The 16974-nt window shown below is 45.9% G+C and overlaps 2 protein-coding genes across 2 annotated transcripts; one reads left to right on the top strand and one right to left on the bottom strand.

The window, feature by feature from the left end:
• Positions 1-1350: 1350 nt before the first annotated feature.
• iqgap3 (IQ motif containing GTPase activating protein 3) lies at positions 1351-13074 on the top strand. The gene is made up of 38 exons (XM_058053744.2): positions 1351-1546; positions 1687-1774; positions 1895-2051; positions 2204-2281; positions 2370-2446; positions 2521-2588; positions 2668-2781; positions 2849-3027; positions 3226-3301; positions 3376-3539; positions 3645-3732; positions 3820-3983; positions 4055-4215; positions 4273-4388; positions 4470-4633; positions 5054-5144; positions 5283-5450; positions 5523-5665; positions 5748-5918; positions 5996-6079; positions 6148-6219; positions 6282-6351; positions 6426-6634; positions 6703-6855; positions 6923-7086; positions 7296-7520; positions 7596-7736; positions 7818-7902; positions 8405-8637; positions 9524-9656; positions 10248-10368; positions 11317-11437; positions 11536-11623; positions 11917-12129; positions 12203-12366; positions 12436-12561; positions 12690-12798; positions 12874-13074. The coding sequence occupies exons 1-38, from the start codon at positions 1519-1521 to the stop codon at positions 12985-12987; spliced, it is 4920 nt and encodes a 1639-aa protein (XP_057909727.2). The 5' UTR covers positions 1351-1518; the 3' UTR covers positions 12988-13074.
• ankrd34a (ankyrin repeat domain 34A) lies at positions 13070-16921 on the bottom strand. The gene is made up of 2 exons (XM_058053746.2): positions 16744-16921; positions 13070-16097 (listed from the first exon to the last, which is right to left on the bottom strand). The coding sequence occupies exon 2, from the start codon at positions 16050-16052 to the stop codon at positions 14472-14474; it is 1581 nt and encodes a 526-aa protein (XP_057909729.2). The 5' UTR covers positions 16053-16097; positions 16744-16921; the 3' UTR covers positions 13070-14471.
• Positions 16922-16974: the final 53 nt, after the last annotated feature.

The raw sequence follows: 16974 nt of genomic DNA, 5'->3' as shown, positions 1-16974 counted from the left end.
CATCCCCCGTGATGGTCATGTTGGAAATGATTCCACCACATGACACTAACACCTCTCGCCTTTAGACCCCGCCCCCTTACAGCTTTACCTTAGGTCACATGACTTCCTCCTTTCCACCGAAAGCCAAAAAAAAGCGGACCCAAACAACCTTTAGAAGCTTCTATAACTTGCTTTTGAAACCAAAGTGTGCACACTGAGGTTCATGTGGACTCCAGCCCTCATCACATGAGGAGGTTGTCTTCTTCATGATGTTCCCAGCACGTCTGCCTTCTACGTGTTCACAAACTTCAAATTCTCCAACATTTTGACCTCCAAAGAGAACCACCTTGACACCAAACCATGTGACTTTTTATACTACCAGTTTATGCTCAAGATCTACCTCAAAACCAAATTCCCTCCCTTCCTTCCCAGACCAAGATTTGTCTGAAAGGACAGACACACTAATATTGACACTGAATAGAAAACTTTAGTCAAGTTAAAGTCGATAGAATTGCATTTGGAGTTTCACCTTAATTAAGTAATGAGGTGGATGGATGACTGCCGTCCAAAACAGACTTTTCTGAGATGTCTTTGACAACGGAACCAAAATATGTTGTTCTTGTTTAGGTGAAGTGTGATGCTGCTGCCACTGCTGTCCACACAAAGTAATGCTTTAAACACATGTCTATACTCTTCGTATATTTTATTTTCACGAAGAAAAAGATGCTTTAAACTGTGTGTCACATTTGATGTTAGTTTCTTTCTTTTAGGCCAACCAAATAAAGTAAATGAAAGTGTGATGTTGTATGTATATTATTGATCTTGATGGATACAAAAAGGAGAGCGACTCCAGGAACTTTCCAACTGGATGACTGATCCTTGCAGAGGTTTGATGGAACATGCTTTGTTTTGGTCTTTATGTCCTAACTTTTATGCCACACCCACTTATGTCTTTCTGTCCCTTGTTATTCCATACTCTCATGTTTTCAGTTCTGGTCTCTGTAGGCCCCTTTGTAATGTTTGGAAAGTTAAAACCACAAAAGCAGTCATTTCAGCACAATATTTATACATTCTTTACTCGTACATATTTTTTATAGTTGCTTTACTGTATGTGCTTATGAGCTAATGTATTTCCTCCATGACTGCTCTAAAGACAGAAGCAAGAGAAATGTAAACACAAGATTACATGAACACAAGTACGTAATGCAGCCAACAAATATGCTCTTTTAGGATGCAGACCTCGAATTCAAACAGCCAAACAGCCCCTGACATAATCAAAAGCATGTGGACCACAATGCAACGCGTTCGGTTCAGCCAATAGGAGACGCTGTACCAACTACGCTCTGTACCAATCACAGAATGGCGCGAGCTTTCAAACCCTAGACCGGAAGTTGTGCGTTTCAGAGGCTGGTTGTTTCGGCTCTACAGTAGTCGTTACAGATATCGGTTATTCTTTTCTAATTCAACCTGTTGGTTTGTTTAATACTTTGACTTTGCTCGCCGTGTGGAAGACTGAAGACGACTGACGTCGCGTCAAACATGGCGGATTCGTCTGCTCAGAGTCACTGTAAGTTTCGTGTCAAGGTACAAAGCCAGTACTGCTCAGCTTACAACTTTATGTTAAATGAATTGGTTATTATACATTTGCTGGATACGTGTATTTGTCGGGTGTGTAGTTTGTCACTGTGTTGTGTCATTTGATTATAGATGGACGTCTGACAGCTGAGCAGATGGACGAGCAGAGGCTCCAAAATATTGCTTATCAATATTTGTGTCGACTGGAGGAGGCAAAGAGGTCCAAAATTGACACGCATATGCTATAAAATGTTGCAATTAATGGTCTTATTAGCTGTTATACCATCGCACATATCTAAATCATCAGCCAAACATGTCATCTGACTCCTTTCATCTACAGGTGGATGGAGGCGTGTCTGGGGGAGGAGCTTCCTACTCCCATCGAGCTTGAGGAGACTTTGAGGAACGGTGTGATTCTCGCAAAACTGGGCCATAGATTCTCTCCCGCAGTCGTTCCTCTGAAGAAGATTTATGATTTGGAGCAGCTGCGCTATGAGGTCAGTTTCACTTTAATGAACGCTGCAGTTTTATCAACCTACGTCCCATGAAGGAAGAGCTTGATTGTGCCCGAGTGTTTTTGTTGTGTTGCTCATCTACCTGTCAATCACAGCCTGTTCTCATTTCATCCATCATGTGTTGACTACATCAGGCTGTGGGTCTTCAGTTCCGACATACTGACAACATCAATCACTGGAGGAACGCCATGACTGCACTGGGATTGCCAGCGGTTAGTAACTAAGCTGTAACTACCTCATTGTCTAAGTTACTACAAGTTTAACTTGTTGGACTCTTCTTTGTTGGTGTTGTGCCATCAGATCTTCCATCCAGAAACGACTGACATTTACGACAAGAAGAACATGCCGAGAGCCGTTTACTGCCTCCATGCGTTCAGGTGACCTTCTCTTTCCGTCTCTACCTGCGTGTCTAACTGCGTGTTTACCTGTGTGTTTACCTGTCTGTATTCAGCCTGTACCTATACAGACTTGGCCTGGCTCCACAGATTACAGACCTTTGTGGGAAGGTTGAGTTTACAGGTAAAAATTTGTCCTACCTGGGCAACTGTGACATCTCCTTGTGACAGCGACCTAATCGATGTTTGTGTGTGTGCTTTAGAGGAAGAGATCAACAACATGAAGCTCGAGCTGGACAGATATGGAATTCAACTTCCTGCATTTCACAAAATTGGAGGAATTCTGTCTAATGAGCTGTCAGTGGATGAGGCTGCAGGTAGAAAGGCGCCTTTCCATCATTTCACCTGGCTGTAGATTGATAATTCTCAAATGTCTTCCCTTAGTTCATGCAGCGGTCATTGCCATTAATGAAGCAGTGGAGAGAGGTCAAGTTGGGGTCACTGCAGAGGCTCTCAAGAATCCAAGTGCCCTGCTTAGTGACCTGCAGGAGACGCTGATGAGCATCTATCAGGAGATGCTCCTTCAGGCCAAAAGAAAGAAAGCAGAGCTGGCTGCCAGCCGGGTGAGTGCAGAGATGCTATCTAGTGGTCTACCAGTGTCACAGGTGTAGTCCAGTTCCAACCACATGGTGTCCGTTTCCATCCATCAGTCATTTTGTAGAGGTTGTAGAGCAAGACCACCAGTTTATTGATCATCACCTGCATTCGAGCAGCATTACACATTTGGAAAGTACTGTTTTATGTATCATGTCACTTTTCAGGGTGGAGGCTCAGAGGACATTTATGAGGAATATCTGACTCACAGAGAAATCCAAAACAACATTGCCGTGGTCAATGGTAAGACGGTTTTCACATTAACTCAGAGGTGTGGCTTGTGCTGATATCAGATGGGACTTGCTGATGTGCTGCAGTGAGATCTGCGGTGGAACAGGTGGATGAAGCTCTGGATTCCGCAGATGATGTTTATCTTCTCCGTGCTCTTCAGCAGCCTTGTTTGGCCCTTAGGGGCCTCCGAAGTGACAATGTCTCATGGTACCTGGAACAGCTAACAGCTGACCGCCACATGAAGGCGCTGGTATGCATGTCACATCACTCCATATCCATTTGCTGCCATTTCACCTCTTTGGCCTATGATGACTTGAGATGTTGATCAGAAACGGTGTCTTACCTTTGATCTCAGGATCACGGCTCTGTGGATCCACTTGAGCCTGATGAGCTTCAAGAGTCTGTGAACGCCGCCAACCAGGAAGCTGACAGATCCAAGAAGAGTGAGCCAATTTCTGATTGTCTGGAGTATTATCCTCTTCTTGATGGCACATGCCTTGAGTGTGTGTGTGTGTGTGTGTGTATTTCAGTGGAGGCAGCAGTACAGAGTGTGAATGAGTCACTGCGTGGCAGTGACACACGACACACGGTCAGCTGTCTGATGAACTCGGACCTCCAACTGCCCCCCGTCTTCCCATCTGCTGCCTCTCTTTATCATAAAGAACTGCAGCTTTTACAGAGACAGACAGTCCAGGTATAAATACACACACCTATGCTCGCTGGTACACAATCATAGCACACAGGACTGTGTGTTGTGTGGTGCAGGGTGTGCTGCAGCAGGAAGAGATGTTTGTTGCTGTGGAGATGCTGTCAGCAGTGGTAGTCATCAATCAAGTGGTGGAGACAGGAAACCTGCAGCAGTTCAGCTCCTCATTGGCCAGTCCATCAGTGGGCTTGGCTGATGTCGACCCTGCCTTGATGGACAGGTAAGCAATTCTACCTGACGACAATGGCAACGAAAATGACAATGACTTCTTGTTTAGGTATTTTGAATCTCTGACACGGATGAAGCAACAGGCAGGCAGAGAACTGCTGAATTGGAATCAACTACAAGAGGGAATCAACTCTGTGAACAATTGTGTGCAGGACGAACACCAGCGTACGTAGCAGCCAAGCTAAGCTACGCTAATGATCTGAACACCTCAAGCTACAGGCCTAATAATGACCTCTAACCCTTTAGAGATCCTGGCTCTCAGTCTGGTGAATGAGGCTGTGTTCATGGGAGACGCTCAACAGCTGCTTTCTACGCTGATGCTGCCCTCTAGTGGGGTGGAGGAGGTTTTTCCCGACAATGCCTACAGATATCTAAGTCTGCTGACCACAACCAGACAGCAGAAATCTCAGGTGATCCCACTGTGATGATATGTGTGACCACACAAATGGCTGCATAGGTTCTCACGTCAATGATTCCACTGATGATTCTCAAAACCAATTCTGCTGGTGACTACACGAATGATGCATAGGTGACTACTTGCATCAATGTTTGTATAGGTGACTGCATTAATGACAGCATATGACCATATGAATGACTGCATGGTTGACTACATGAATGACTGCATACAATCAGTGACCACATTAATATGAGTGCATAGGTAACTTCACTGGTGACTACATGAATACCTGCCGAGATGAGTACCTGAATGCCTCCATTTATGACAGCCAAGCCAAACATAAAACTTTTGTTTTGAAACTAGAAACTGGATGAGTGATGACCTAAATTAAGTGGTATTAGTGAGTTAATGTGTTTCTCTGTGAACCCAATAGCAAAGTGGAGGCGCGGTAGCTGAGCTGTGGTTGGCTGATATCCAGGAAGTGGTTAGAAAAGCCAATCTGGACACTCGGAAAGCTCTGAAATGTGAGTCCATGATTTGTTCCTTATTGCTGTGTGTGTTAGCAGGTGCCTGGTAGTGTAATGATACAGGCGGCTGACGTTTGTACAGCCAGTGTGGGATCCATTCCCATTCAGTATCCATGTGTGTGTGTGTGGATGCAGTGTGTCTGGCAGTCGCTGCGGTCAATCAAGCCGTGAAAGAGAAACAGATGCAGCAGACACTGCGAGTTTTGTCTCTACCTGAGATGGGGCTGCAGGGTGTGAGTCGTCACTGTGCCGCAGAGTACCAGCAGCAGCTCAGCACTCTCGTCCAGCTAAAGCTGAACAGAGGTGACGTGTTCTGATGCGACGTATGCCACGTATATGTATGTAATGTATGCCACTAACGTCTTGTGATTACAGGAGACAACAAGAGTCCGTGGGTTCGATTACAAATGGAAGATGGCTCATTGTACTTCTTCCACCTGAACAAACTGGAAGGCCATTGGGAGAAACCACGCAACTTTGTGCACAACAGTGTGTTCTTGGACCAGCATGAGATTCAGGTGCCACCTCTGCAGACACACACACCCTGCCTTTGCGCACATCCTTATGTCCTTAACCTGAGTTCATGTGACATCCTGACAGGAAGTGGTCAGCAGTGTTTGGAATGCACACGAGCGCCGCAGGCTCTGGGCCAACAATGAAGCATTGGTGATTCGCCTGCAGGCGGCTATTCGAGGCTTTCTTACCCGGCAAGAGGTAGTGGCTCGCAAACATTACCTCCAAAGCCACTCCGACGCTGTTATCCTGATCCAGGTGTGTGGTCCAGGCTAGAAGAGAGAAAATATGTCACAGAGACCTGAGCCTCATATTTATTTTGTTTTTGGGTTCAGGCTCACTGGAGGAAGGTGATCCAGCAGAGGACATACAGGCGGCGGCTGCAGTTCCTTTACAGGAACTGGAGGGCGGCGATAAAGGTTACAGCTCGATGTCGTTGAATTTGGGTCCACTCATACTTATGGTGTGCGTATTTTTTTAAAATCAGATTCAGGCCTTTGTGAAGATGTGGTTGGCCAGGAGAGCATATCTAGCACGATTGAGATTCTTCAGACAACATGTAAGATTCATCAGTGCAGCATGTGCGTACACACTGTCAGTGCAGTAACTGTGTGTCCATAGGTGGGTGCCATCATAAAGATCCAGGCTTTCTTCAGAGCCAGTCGGGCACGAGGAGACTACAGAATGCTGGGTAGGTTCCCCAAAAAGTGCTTTCTTGGATTGATTGAATGGTCACCTGGGTACTAATGAATGCCCCTGTCTTAGTGCATTCGGACACGCCTCCCCTCTGTGTGGTCAGGAAGTTTATTCACCTGCTCGAATTGGGTGACGGCGACATCAGAGAGGAGGCGGAACTTCTGCGTTTGAGGCAGGAGGTGGTGAGGACCATCCGCTTCAACCGTCAGCTGGAGGCCGACCTGGATCTTATGGACCTGAAGATTGGCCTATTGGTCCGCAACAGAGCCACTTTGCAGGTTGGGGGAAATTGGATATTGTTTTGCTCCAGAAGTATTGTGTGTCAGCTGTGTGCTGCCTCTTATAGGAAGTGGTGTCTCACTGCAAGAAACTAACAAAGAAGAACAAAGAGAAGCTGTCAGACATGATGGATGGAGAGAGAAGTAAAGGCCTCAAGGCTCTGAGCAGGGACAGGAAGGAGCGACTTGAAGCCTACCAGCACCTCTTCTACCTGCTGCAGGTTGGCCAAGTCTGGCACAGATGTGCTACCTCTGAGAAGGAAGTCCAATGAAGTTGATGCGTTTCAGACTCAGCCCTCCTACTTGGCCCAGCTGATCTTCCTGATGCCTCAGAGTCGTTGCACTTCCTTCATGGAGATGCTGGTCTTCAGCCTGTTCAATTATGGCTCGGACCGCCGTGAGGCCTTCTTGCTGCTGCAGCTGTTCATCGAAGCACTCCAGTTTGAGATCAGGTGACCACTCATTTTGTTACCAATCAAGAGCACCTGACAAGGTAAATCGATGGGCGTGCAGTAAAACGATGAACCGGACGATGATGAATAGCATTTTTTGGTCCTGTGTTGAGATGTCCTTCCCCTGCAAACAAAAAGACGTAATGTAATGAGAAAAAGCTGAAATATTAATACGAATAAGTGAGTAGTCATTATTGTTCACTTGTCAGGTCAAAGGTCAGTCAGCCACAGGACGTGGTCACAGGTAACCCCTTTGTCATCAAAATGCTTGTGAACTTCTACCGTCATGCTCGTGGCTACAACGTTCTGCGGGAGACGCTTGGTCCATCTCTGAAGGACGTCCTGCTGGACCGTAGCCTCAGCATCAGAACTGACCCTGTGGACGTCTACAAAACTTGGATTAACCAGACTGAAAGCCAGACTGGACTAAAGAGGTCTGAATGATTTTGAGTGATTCCACCAAGTTGAACTTCAGATTCACCTGTGTCGGCTCCCGTGTTGTTCCGCAGCTCGCTGCCCTACGATGTCTCTCCTGAGGACGCCCTGTCTCATCCGGAAGTCCAGCGACGCATTGACATTGCAGTGGTCAACCTGAAGAACCTGACCGAACGAGTCCTCAAGGCCATCACATCCAACCTCCATAAGCTTCCGTAGGCCTCACCAGCTGTGCACCCCCTCACCTTTACCACTTCCCTGCCCCTCTTTAAACCTGTACTGTATCTGGTTTGCAGCTACGGTCTACGTTACACTGCAAAAGTTCTCAGAGACACCTTGAGGACAAGGTTTCCTGCTGCCAATGAGGGTGAAATCTACAAGGTAACTGAGTTTATGTTGTCTTTTGGGAGTCATCACACAGGGATGCCCAAACGTTTTCTGCTGAGGACCACACACTGAAAAGTCAAAGGATAAATTTTTTTTTTTTTTTTTAAATCAACTCAATCCAAAAAAACGGCCTATGTTTCAACTGTCTGTCATTGGTGACAAAAGTGTTTTTTTGTCTGAGGTTTTTCTTTAGTTTTTAATATTTCAATTGTATGCCATCTGCTTGGGGAAAGAAAAGCTCCATATCAACCAGTTAAAGCATAACAGGCCATTTGCTTTCTGGTGGAGATGGGTAAATAAACACTGCCACCAACTGACATAGAGAAACACATCATTGCTTTTGAAAGGCCTACAGGCCTGACTCTTCCCCTTCGCTGCCCTTGATGATGGATAAAAACATGTTTTTTGGAATGGAACACATTTCTTGTGCACATCCCAAAATGCTTTTTAGGGTGATGTAATCCTAAGTCCCCTCATCTTCTGCCCTAAACCTCAGGTTGTGGGGAACTTGGTCTACTATCGCTTCATGAATCCTGCCATTGTGGCTCCAGATGGCTTCGACATCGTGGAGCGTTCAGCCGGTTCTGCTCTGCAACCAGACCAGCGCCACCTGCTGGGCTCCATTGCCCGCATCCTGCAGCATGCCGCTGCCAACAAGCACTTCCACGGAGACGGAGCCTATGTCAGTGCGCTCAACCAGTACATCAGCCGGACTCACACCAAGTTCAGGTCTGTTTCACCTGTTGCCGCCCGAACATTTGTCTTTCTCATTGAGAACATTATACCATATAATATATGTAAATAATTCCTCAATCCTTTTCATATACTGCTTGCCCTGGTTAAGGTGAAGGGTAAGCTGGAGCCTATGCTAGCTGACTTTGGGCAAGATATGGGGTACTAGCCAATCGCACATATAATACATCATATCATATCACATATAAGCAAGCGCCTATTCCAACTGGTTTCAGTCAAGTCAAGTCAAGTTTATTTATATAGCCCTTAATCACAAAAGAGCCTCAAAGGGCTTAACAAATCAAATCAAAAGGGCTTCAGCTGACCTTTAGGACAAATGGAGTAGAAAATGGCTGTAATATAAGATAATATAATATTGTAAAAGATCAAATATCTTGTGCAATGCTTTTCAACGCTCCTCTGACTGGATCACTAATATTGTATTATAAGGGCTATCACAAATAGCTAACTATAGATATTTATAGCTGGCAAACTCATTTATTTCATTTAATTATTTTAACATTTTTTTTTGCGCATGTCGTCTCTGTTAAGACGGCAATAGCGTCCCACCACAAAGTCTGATGCTTTTTTAGAACTTCATTCTGTCCTGAACACATCAAAAATATTTCTACACTCTAAACATGAATACGACTTGGTGTCTTTGAACGCAACCCATCATGCCTCATCATAGTAAAGTTAAAGTGCGATTCAAATGTTATGCTGCTATTAAAGAGACAAGTGTTGTGCAAATGCATTGTCAGACATCTGTGATGTCTTTTAACGTCTGTTAAATGTTCATTTCATTTGCCGCTGTTAACACATACAAATATATTTCACTGTGCAACCACCTATGTGTGATGCAAAGGATCATGGTGTCTGGCAGGAAGTTCCTGCTATCTGTCTGCGATGTTCCTGATCCAGAGGACCACTTCAGGATGGACGAGTACTCAGAGCTGCTTATCGTCAACCGACCCGTGATCTACATCTCCGTGAGCGAGCTTGTCAACACGCACAAGGTCAGCATTGTGCTTGGTCTTCATCACCAACACTTCCCTAATATTTTGATCTGTAAAGTAGTGCAGGTGAATAATATAATCTCATTAGGACTGTTATTTACATTTGCGATATTCTTTTAAAGGGGACCTATTATGCTCGTTTTTCGGCCCTTTGTATTGAGTTGTGGACTCCTATAGAGCAGCTACATACAATAACCAGCGTTCTAGTTCTTCCAGAATCTGTACCTATTCAGTTGTATATGTTTTGGATTTCGTGGTTCCTGTGAAAACGGTCAGTTTTAATGTATTCCACCCACAGCCCGCCTCGAGGCACGCCCACTCTGCTTTGGTTGGTCACACTGCCAAGTACATAGAAAGAGGTTTGTGCCACTTACTGAGACGTTACTTTAAGACGTCTCTAAATGGCATCGTTTAACACGAGAATATAACATTCTAGCTACATATATACGTCAGAAAAGTAGAAAAAGCATAATAGGTCCCCCTTTAAAAAAAAAAAAAAAAAAAAAAAGTTGCCTTTTGATCTTGGGTGTCAATACAATGGACACCAGAGGCGGTGTAGTTCTCTTAGTAATGTTGTGGTTCTGCTTCCAGCTCTTGTTGGAACATCAGGAGGTTCTGTGTTCGAACCAGTCAGACCCACTCAGAGTTCTACTGAACGACATCGGTCCTGTTCCAACCCTGCAAGAACTGATGAGTAGTACGACTACTGCAGGTATTGACACTACCATTACTGCTGTTGTTCAGTATAATGATATATTTGATGTACAATAATGTATACCTATCTTTTAAAATCAGCACTCAGTTACATGGAGACCTATTGGCCCTCGGACTAGAGGTGGGGTACACCCTGGACTGGTGGCCAGCCAATCACAGGGCACATATTGACAAACAACCATTCACACTCACATTCATACCTATGGACAATTTGGAGTCGTCAATTAACCTAGCATGTTTTTGGAATGTGTGAGGAAGCCGGATTAGCCGGAGAAAACCCACACATGCACAGGGAGAACATGCAAACTCCGCACTGAGATGCCCAAGGGTAGAATCGAACTCAGGTCTCCTAGCTGTGTGGCCTGCACATTCGCACTTCATTTCCACGCAAATGAACTGCTCTGGATGTTATGTTATGACGAGATACATGACATTGGGTCTACGAGGATGAGACGAATAAGAAAAGTAAAATGAAAATATGACAATTTATTGCAGTCTACTCATTTAATTTCTACTATGTTACACTCTTGTGCACACGATGTATTTGCTACCAGTCCCGCCTCCACCTACGAAGACACTGTATGACTGACTAAAGGGCTCATTCTGTTCACGCCGGTGTTCTATGGAACAAACCAATGCACAGAGTGAACTCTCGTCCTGCCTTTTTGGAGGGGAGAGATGATGATAACAGACACGCATGCAAGTGGAAATATATTGAGGCTAGCATAATTATCAAGTTTATTTTTTATTTATTGTGTGATTCATTTATTATTGTCCCAGGCCCAGTGCTCCTGAGACATTTTTTTTTCCCGAACAAGAAATCTTGTCACAATTTTTGTTTATTTCAGGCACTTATGCTGTTCCAGCTGGTCATTATAATGTAAAATATTTGAGAGGAAGAAAATGAACGTCTGGCTAACCAGACAACGATCTTATTTGTCCACAGCAGCTGATCCAACATCAGAATGCTCTTCCAGTAAGACGGAGGTTTCTCTGACGCTCACCAACAAGTTTGACGTTTTTAATGATTCTGAGGACAGAGCGGACATCAAAGGACTGCTGCTCAGGTATGTTAGCATCTTCATCCATCACGTCCAGTCACATGCGCTAGCGGATTAGCCACACCTGTTCCTAACAGTTGGATGTTGGAACGTTTTGTTTCCAGCACGAAGCAGTTGATTATTGACGTCATCAGAACTCAGCCTGGCGAGACCCTGAGTGATGTCCTCAAAGCATCAACATCACATGACCAGGTAATTAAATCTGCAAATATCACATAACATTCTTAAAAAAGGAGTGAGCGGAAGGATGGATGCAAGTGGGTTTCACTTACTCCTTTTACTTACCATGTTAGCCATGTTATACTCAGCAGCCAGACCGAGACGTGTTACGGTAAATTTCATTTCCTGCTCTATGGTTGTCATTGTTTTTATTCTGTAGGTAAAGTAGTAATTATAGCAGTATTGGTAGTAGTCGTGTTGGTGCTACAGTATTAAGTATAGAAACAAATCACAAAATTGAATTTTACTCTTCTGTGTTGAAACAGGAAGTGCGTCACGAGCGTCTTATGCAGCAACGTGCTCGTCAAGATGCGTGCACGCCTGAGAAGTTGAAGAGGAACCCGTCGCTGGTGGTATACAGCACGCTTAGTGTAGAGGAGAAGAAGAGGAAGATTGTGAGGAGTCTTCGTCGTCTGGAGGCTCTCGGAGTCCTCCAAACGCCACGGGGCCAAGACCACATCCTCCAGATGATCGCCAAGGTAACATCATGGCTTCTGCCCCGCTGGCGTCCGTACTTCACGTGAGCTGACACTCTGCCCGCCACCCCCTCAGGACATACGCAGCCAGCGTCTGCACCGCCAGCGCCGAGGGGCGGAGCTTCTGAAACTTGGCCAGACTCTCAGCAGCCTACAGTCAAAGAGCGCTTTTCACAGTGAACAGGTGGATTACTACAGGCATTACATCACATCCTGTCTGGACAACCTGACAGCCAACAGGTAACAATCTGAGGTTAGTCATTGATCAAGGAGCGTCTTTCTCACCTTCCTTACTTCTTGTACTTGCAGTCAAGCCACCAGTAAGAAAGCATCAGACGCCCGAGGGAAGAAGAAACTTCCTGTTGTGAGCTACACCGCCGCCCGCCTGCAAGAGAAAGGGGTTCTGCTGGAGATCGAAGACCTTCCATGCACCCAGTGAGTTTCCACCAAACCAACACACATGCCACACTGGAAGTGGAAGAATGTTCCCTAACGGTCTAGATGGTCTAGACGCCCTCCAATCCACTTTCACGATTGCTCTCATTCTTTCTTTCTCCTTCAAGGTTCAAAAATGTAATCTTTGACATCGTTAGTGGACCACAGAACGGAACCTTTCTCATCAAAACTCGCTTTCTCGGCATCGACATGGAACAATTCCTGCTCAAATACCAGGTACTGCTCTGCCACGCATAACCCCCGCCTAACCCTCACCCGACTAAATACCCTGCATCGTACGTGTGTGCGCAGGACCTCCTGCAGTTGCAATACGATGGTGTGGCTGTGATGAAGATGTTCGACAAAGCCAAAGTCAATGTCAACTTGCTCATCTTCCTCCTCAACAAAAAGTTCTTCAAGAAATGAATGTCTTTTTAAAGTTTTTTTTTTATAATGCTATTTTAAAACATTGTCATTCAGCATCAAGAAAATTAATAAATAAGCCTTTATTGGAATCCCATAAACTTTGCATTTTATTCAACACAATTACAAGTCAGTTTTGTACAAAAGACCACATTTCTTCAACACATGCATGGACGCAGCGCACGTCTTCACAATCAATAAACGTCACCATGTTGACTTGCTATGCTAACTATTTAGCCTAAAGTATATTAAAGTGCATTATGAATACAAGTCACCTACTCTGATAGACGTCTTTATCACGTTATTGATCACATTATTCATTCCAGCGGCCTGGAGGCGTAACAACAGCATGTGGTGACAAAGTCTTTTTTAAAGGGACTGTATGCAACTGGCTCAGGATTACATACATATTTTACTACCTGCTAGTATATGTCACCAATAGTGGGTTAGAAAACAAGTGTACACAAAAATGTCCATATTTTGACAATTATGAGTTAAGCTGAATGCAAATTGTAAATTTTCGTTCAGTCCTCACAGCTGTTAGTACTCCCGTTCCATGTCGTAGGGTGTACACACACATAAAAGCAGTATCAGAGACACAATCAGCACTTTACATTCATGTTGTTATAATAGGCCATACATTCAACCATAGCTAATCTTTGTAGCTAAACTTAGCCAAATCACTATCGCGCACTGTATGTACTCAAAGCAGGAAGAGGGCAAGATATGCTTAAAGCATAATGTTGGCGCCCTTTTAGCAGACCATTGTATACAGTCCCTTTAAGTTATTTTCTTTTTGTTAAAAAGCAAAACTTTTTTTGTTATTGTACTCCTTGCTAGCATTAGTGCAGTAGCGCGCATCTACACGGACACACTGAGTCAAAAGACCGCACAGATCAATGAAAATATTAATAAAGTTCTTTTCTTTTGGTGCGGCTGGAGCCTTTAGCGCCTTCTAGTGGTGAAAATAAAAATGTTCAGACTATTTTCACCATTCATCCACTAACACAGTCAATAAAAAATAAACATTTTCTTGGTGCAAAGAGAAAACACATTTGGCATCTAATGACTGAAAACGTCATTCTGTGCAAGAAGTGGGCGGGGCAACTATAGGTTGGAAATGTCAACCCTGAATTATTTTTTTGCCCAGCAGACGTCGACATCTCGCTTGATCTTGTTCTCCCTGAGACTACTTCTTCAGCTTCAGGTCTTCAAGCAGAGAACAAGAAGCGAGAGATGGTTAACCCCGCCCGTGATTGGTTGTTTGCTGAAGATACGTAAACGTAGTACCGAGTACTGCAATCAGTCCATTAGGCATACAGAAAGACAGCTCTATTACATACAATATGTTTATATAGGTATTCAAATGTATAAGCACGGCAAGTCCATGAGCAAACATGGTAAAGTGGGCAGAAACCTGATCCGAAGCAGGGTGTCATCTAAATGTTTCAAGGTTTTTGTTGCCACAAAAATTGAAGAAATGGTCATCAGTCTCCGTTTGACTCAATGACCTTTTCGGCCAGGATCTCCTGGAAGGTGGAGAGCTGTTTCATCTGCTCCGTCTGCATGGAGTGTCTTCTCATCAGCTTCTTCTTGGTCTTGAAGTCTGGACCACGCTTAGGTGAGGCTGGGGCCACGGGACACAGGATCTTGTGTCCAGTATGGACTGGAGAGGGTGGCTTGCTGCCAGCCCGGATGTCTGGGATGGGTCTCTGAAGGTTGATGTTCAGCGGCGGCAGGAAACCAGGCCTGGTGTGTGATATGTGGTCCAGGAGTAAGGTCCCAGAGCCACGGCGCTCCAGTAGCCCGGGGGTACGTCGGCGCACAGGGATGGGGGACACAGAATTTGGGATGTTCTCTAGAGACTCACGAGAGGAGCTCGTGACCAGAGACAGGGGGGAAGCGTTGTACCTCCTCCGCTCCACAGACACTCGCCCTGAGTCAGGAGATCCCGGGATGGATTCTGGACTCAGGTGGTTGTCCAACTCTGAGTGCTCCATACGAATGAGTTTGGGATGAGGCAGGATTTGTGTGGCACCAACACCGGACAGCCCAGCATTCTCTTGGGCCTCTGGCGCTGTGTTCCTGCGGTACAGGCTCTGGTGCTGTTGGACCTTGTCAGCCCAGGAGGAAGCAGACAGTGTAGGGGAGTCCTCAGACGAGGTCCGGTCGATGACTTTAGCTGAACAAGGGTCGTGGGTCTCGATGCTGTGTCTCCGTGACAACAGAGGTCTTGCTGTCTCTGTGATGCACAGTCCGTTTATTTCCGTCACCGTCCTACTCAGGTCGCTCCCGCCCTCTTCTTCATCCAGACGCCCCCTCACACTCTCTTGAGGAACCGTGCAAGACACCGATGGCGCCACCAGTCCCCACGGCTCTGAGTTCAGCCTCTTGAGGAGCTTGCGAGGGGGCGGTCTCTTGGTGGAGGAAGGTAAAGGCAAGGCGGAGGCCAGGGCAAAGCTGAACATTCCATCTTCTCCTGATGCCGGAGATGAAGTAGCAATCTCCACCTCCGATGGCGACATACAAGCCGGAGCCACCTTGTCTAAGATTCCCGGAGAGGGAGGAGAGTTGAGGTACTGCTTTGTCTTTTTGGTACCGGACGGAGATGTATCGGTTGTGATGATGATGACCTCCTTGCCTTTGGCCCTGCAGGCGTCCAACAGGATCTGCAGCGTGTCGCGGTCCCCTCTGTTGAGCGCGTGCATGAGGGCGGAATTTCCTGAATAGTCTTTGATGCTGGGATCTGCCCCGTTCTGCAGCAGAAGGGAAACCACCTCCTTTCCGGCTTGCTTGGCACAAGCGTGCATGAGCGCCGTCCTCCCACTCTTGTCGGGGATGTTTGGATCGGCGCCTTTCTCCAGCAGGTAGCGCACCATCCTGTGGCGAGTCTGGTGGTCCTCGTAGTTCGCCAAGCAGGCCGCCGAGACGGGAGTTTCACCAAGCTCATTGCCCTCATTGATGTAAGCACCACCCTCCAGAAGCAGACGGGTCAGCCTCAGCTTTCCCTGGAAGACGGCTTTGAGGAGGGCGTTGCCCTCCACCTGGAGGGCTCCTCCATCCCCCATCGTCTCCCCGCCCCCACGGGAGGTCTTCTCAAGATGTCACAGGACCTGCAGGAGCCAGAAGTGTAAGCGGTGCCTTTGATGTCAGATGGCATGGTGATGACGCCACGGCGAGTGTTATGACGACATGAGGGTGACATCACAGCAGGTATCGTCATGCTGTCACGGTGACATCACAGCAGTTATCGTCATGCTGTGACATCATCACATTACAAATTATCGCTGTGACATCACAGCACGTATCGTCATGCTGTGACATCATCACATTACAAGTTATCACTGTGACGTCACGGTGACATTACAGCCAACATTGTAGTGATGTCACTGTGACACCATGACATCACAACAGGCATCATGATGATGTCACTTTGACATCACAGCATAAAAAAAATAACTTTGTCTAACCGTAGCTGCTAACTATGTTGTTTTATGTTACATATAGCTAGCATAGCATCAATACAGACTACCATGATGTTCAGTTATCAATCACGTTTTCGTCACGTGATGCTGTCACCTGTCCAGTTGCAGGTGAACTTAGGACAATGATCATGAGGATGATGATGATGATGATGAACACAGAGCGCTGTCATCAAAATGCAGCGTGTGCGGCCCCTACAGTTGTACATGCACAGATGTGCGTGTAAAAACATGCATAGTTGACATAACAACGTGACAAGAAAACGTTTTTTCTCACCGCCGAGGCCAATCTTCATCTTTTTCTTCATCATCATCCTCATCATTGGCGACTGACGCATCGACCCTACTCTTCCTCCTCCTTTTCCTCCTCCTCTTCCTCAGTGAGCAGTCAGACACGTTAACCCTTCACTGACCGCCGCCATGTTTACAAGCACCACGTGACGGTTAGTAGCAATTAGCGCCAAGCTGACGTCTCCTGTCACCATGGCAACCGAGCCCCCACTCTTCT

This window comes from Doryrhamphus excisus, linkage group LG5, assembly GCF_037039965.1.
Source record: "Doryrhamphus excisus strain RoL-2023G ecotype Guam linkage group LG5, RoL_Dexc_Guam_v1.1, whole genome shotgun sequence".
Lineage (NCBI taxonomy): Eukaryota > Metazoa > Chordata > Actinopteri > Syngnathiformes > Syngnathidae > Doryrhamphus > Doryrhamphus excisus.
The sequence above is the reverse complement of the archived record's forward strand: the minus strand, read 5'-3'. Positions and strand labels throughout refer to the sequence as shown.

What these genes read in the sequence shown, in the direction of transcription:
- ankrd34a (XM_058053746.2), bottom strand. Translation starts at nt 16,052, where the DNA reads ATGGGGGATGGAGGAGCCCTCCAGGTGGAGGGCAACGCCCTCCTCAAA.
- iqgap3 (XM_058053744.2), top strand. Translation starts at nt 1,519, where the DNA reads ATGGCGGATTCGTCTGCTCAGAGTCACT. An exon ending in TACAGAGACAGACAGTCCAG is followed by an intron (nt 3,984 to 4,054) that starts GTATAAATACAC and finishes TGTGTGGTGCAG; the next exon opens with GGTGTGCTGCAGCAGGAAGA. An exon ending in AATTCCTGCTCAAATACCAG is followed by an intron (nt 12,799 to 12,873) that starts GTACTGCTCTGC and finishes GTGTGTGCGCAG; the next exon opens with GACCTCCTGCAGTTGCAATA.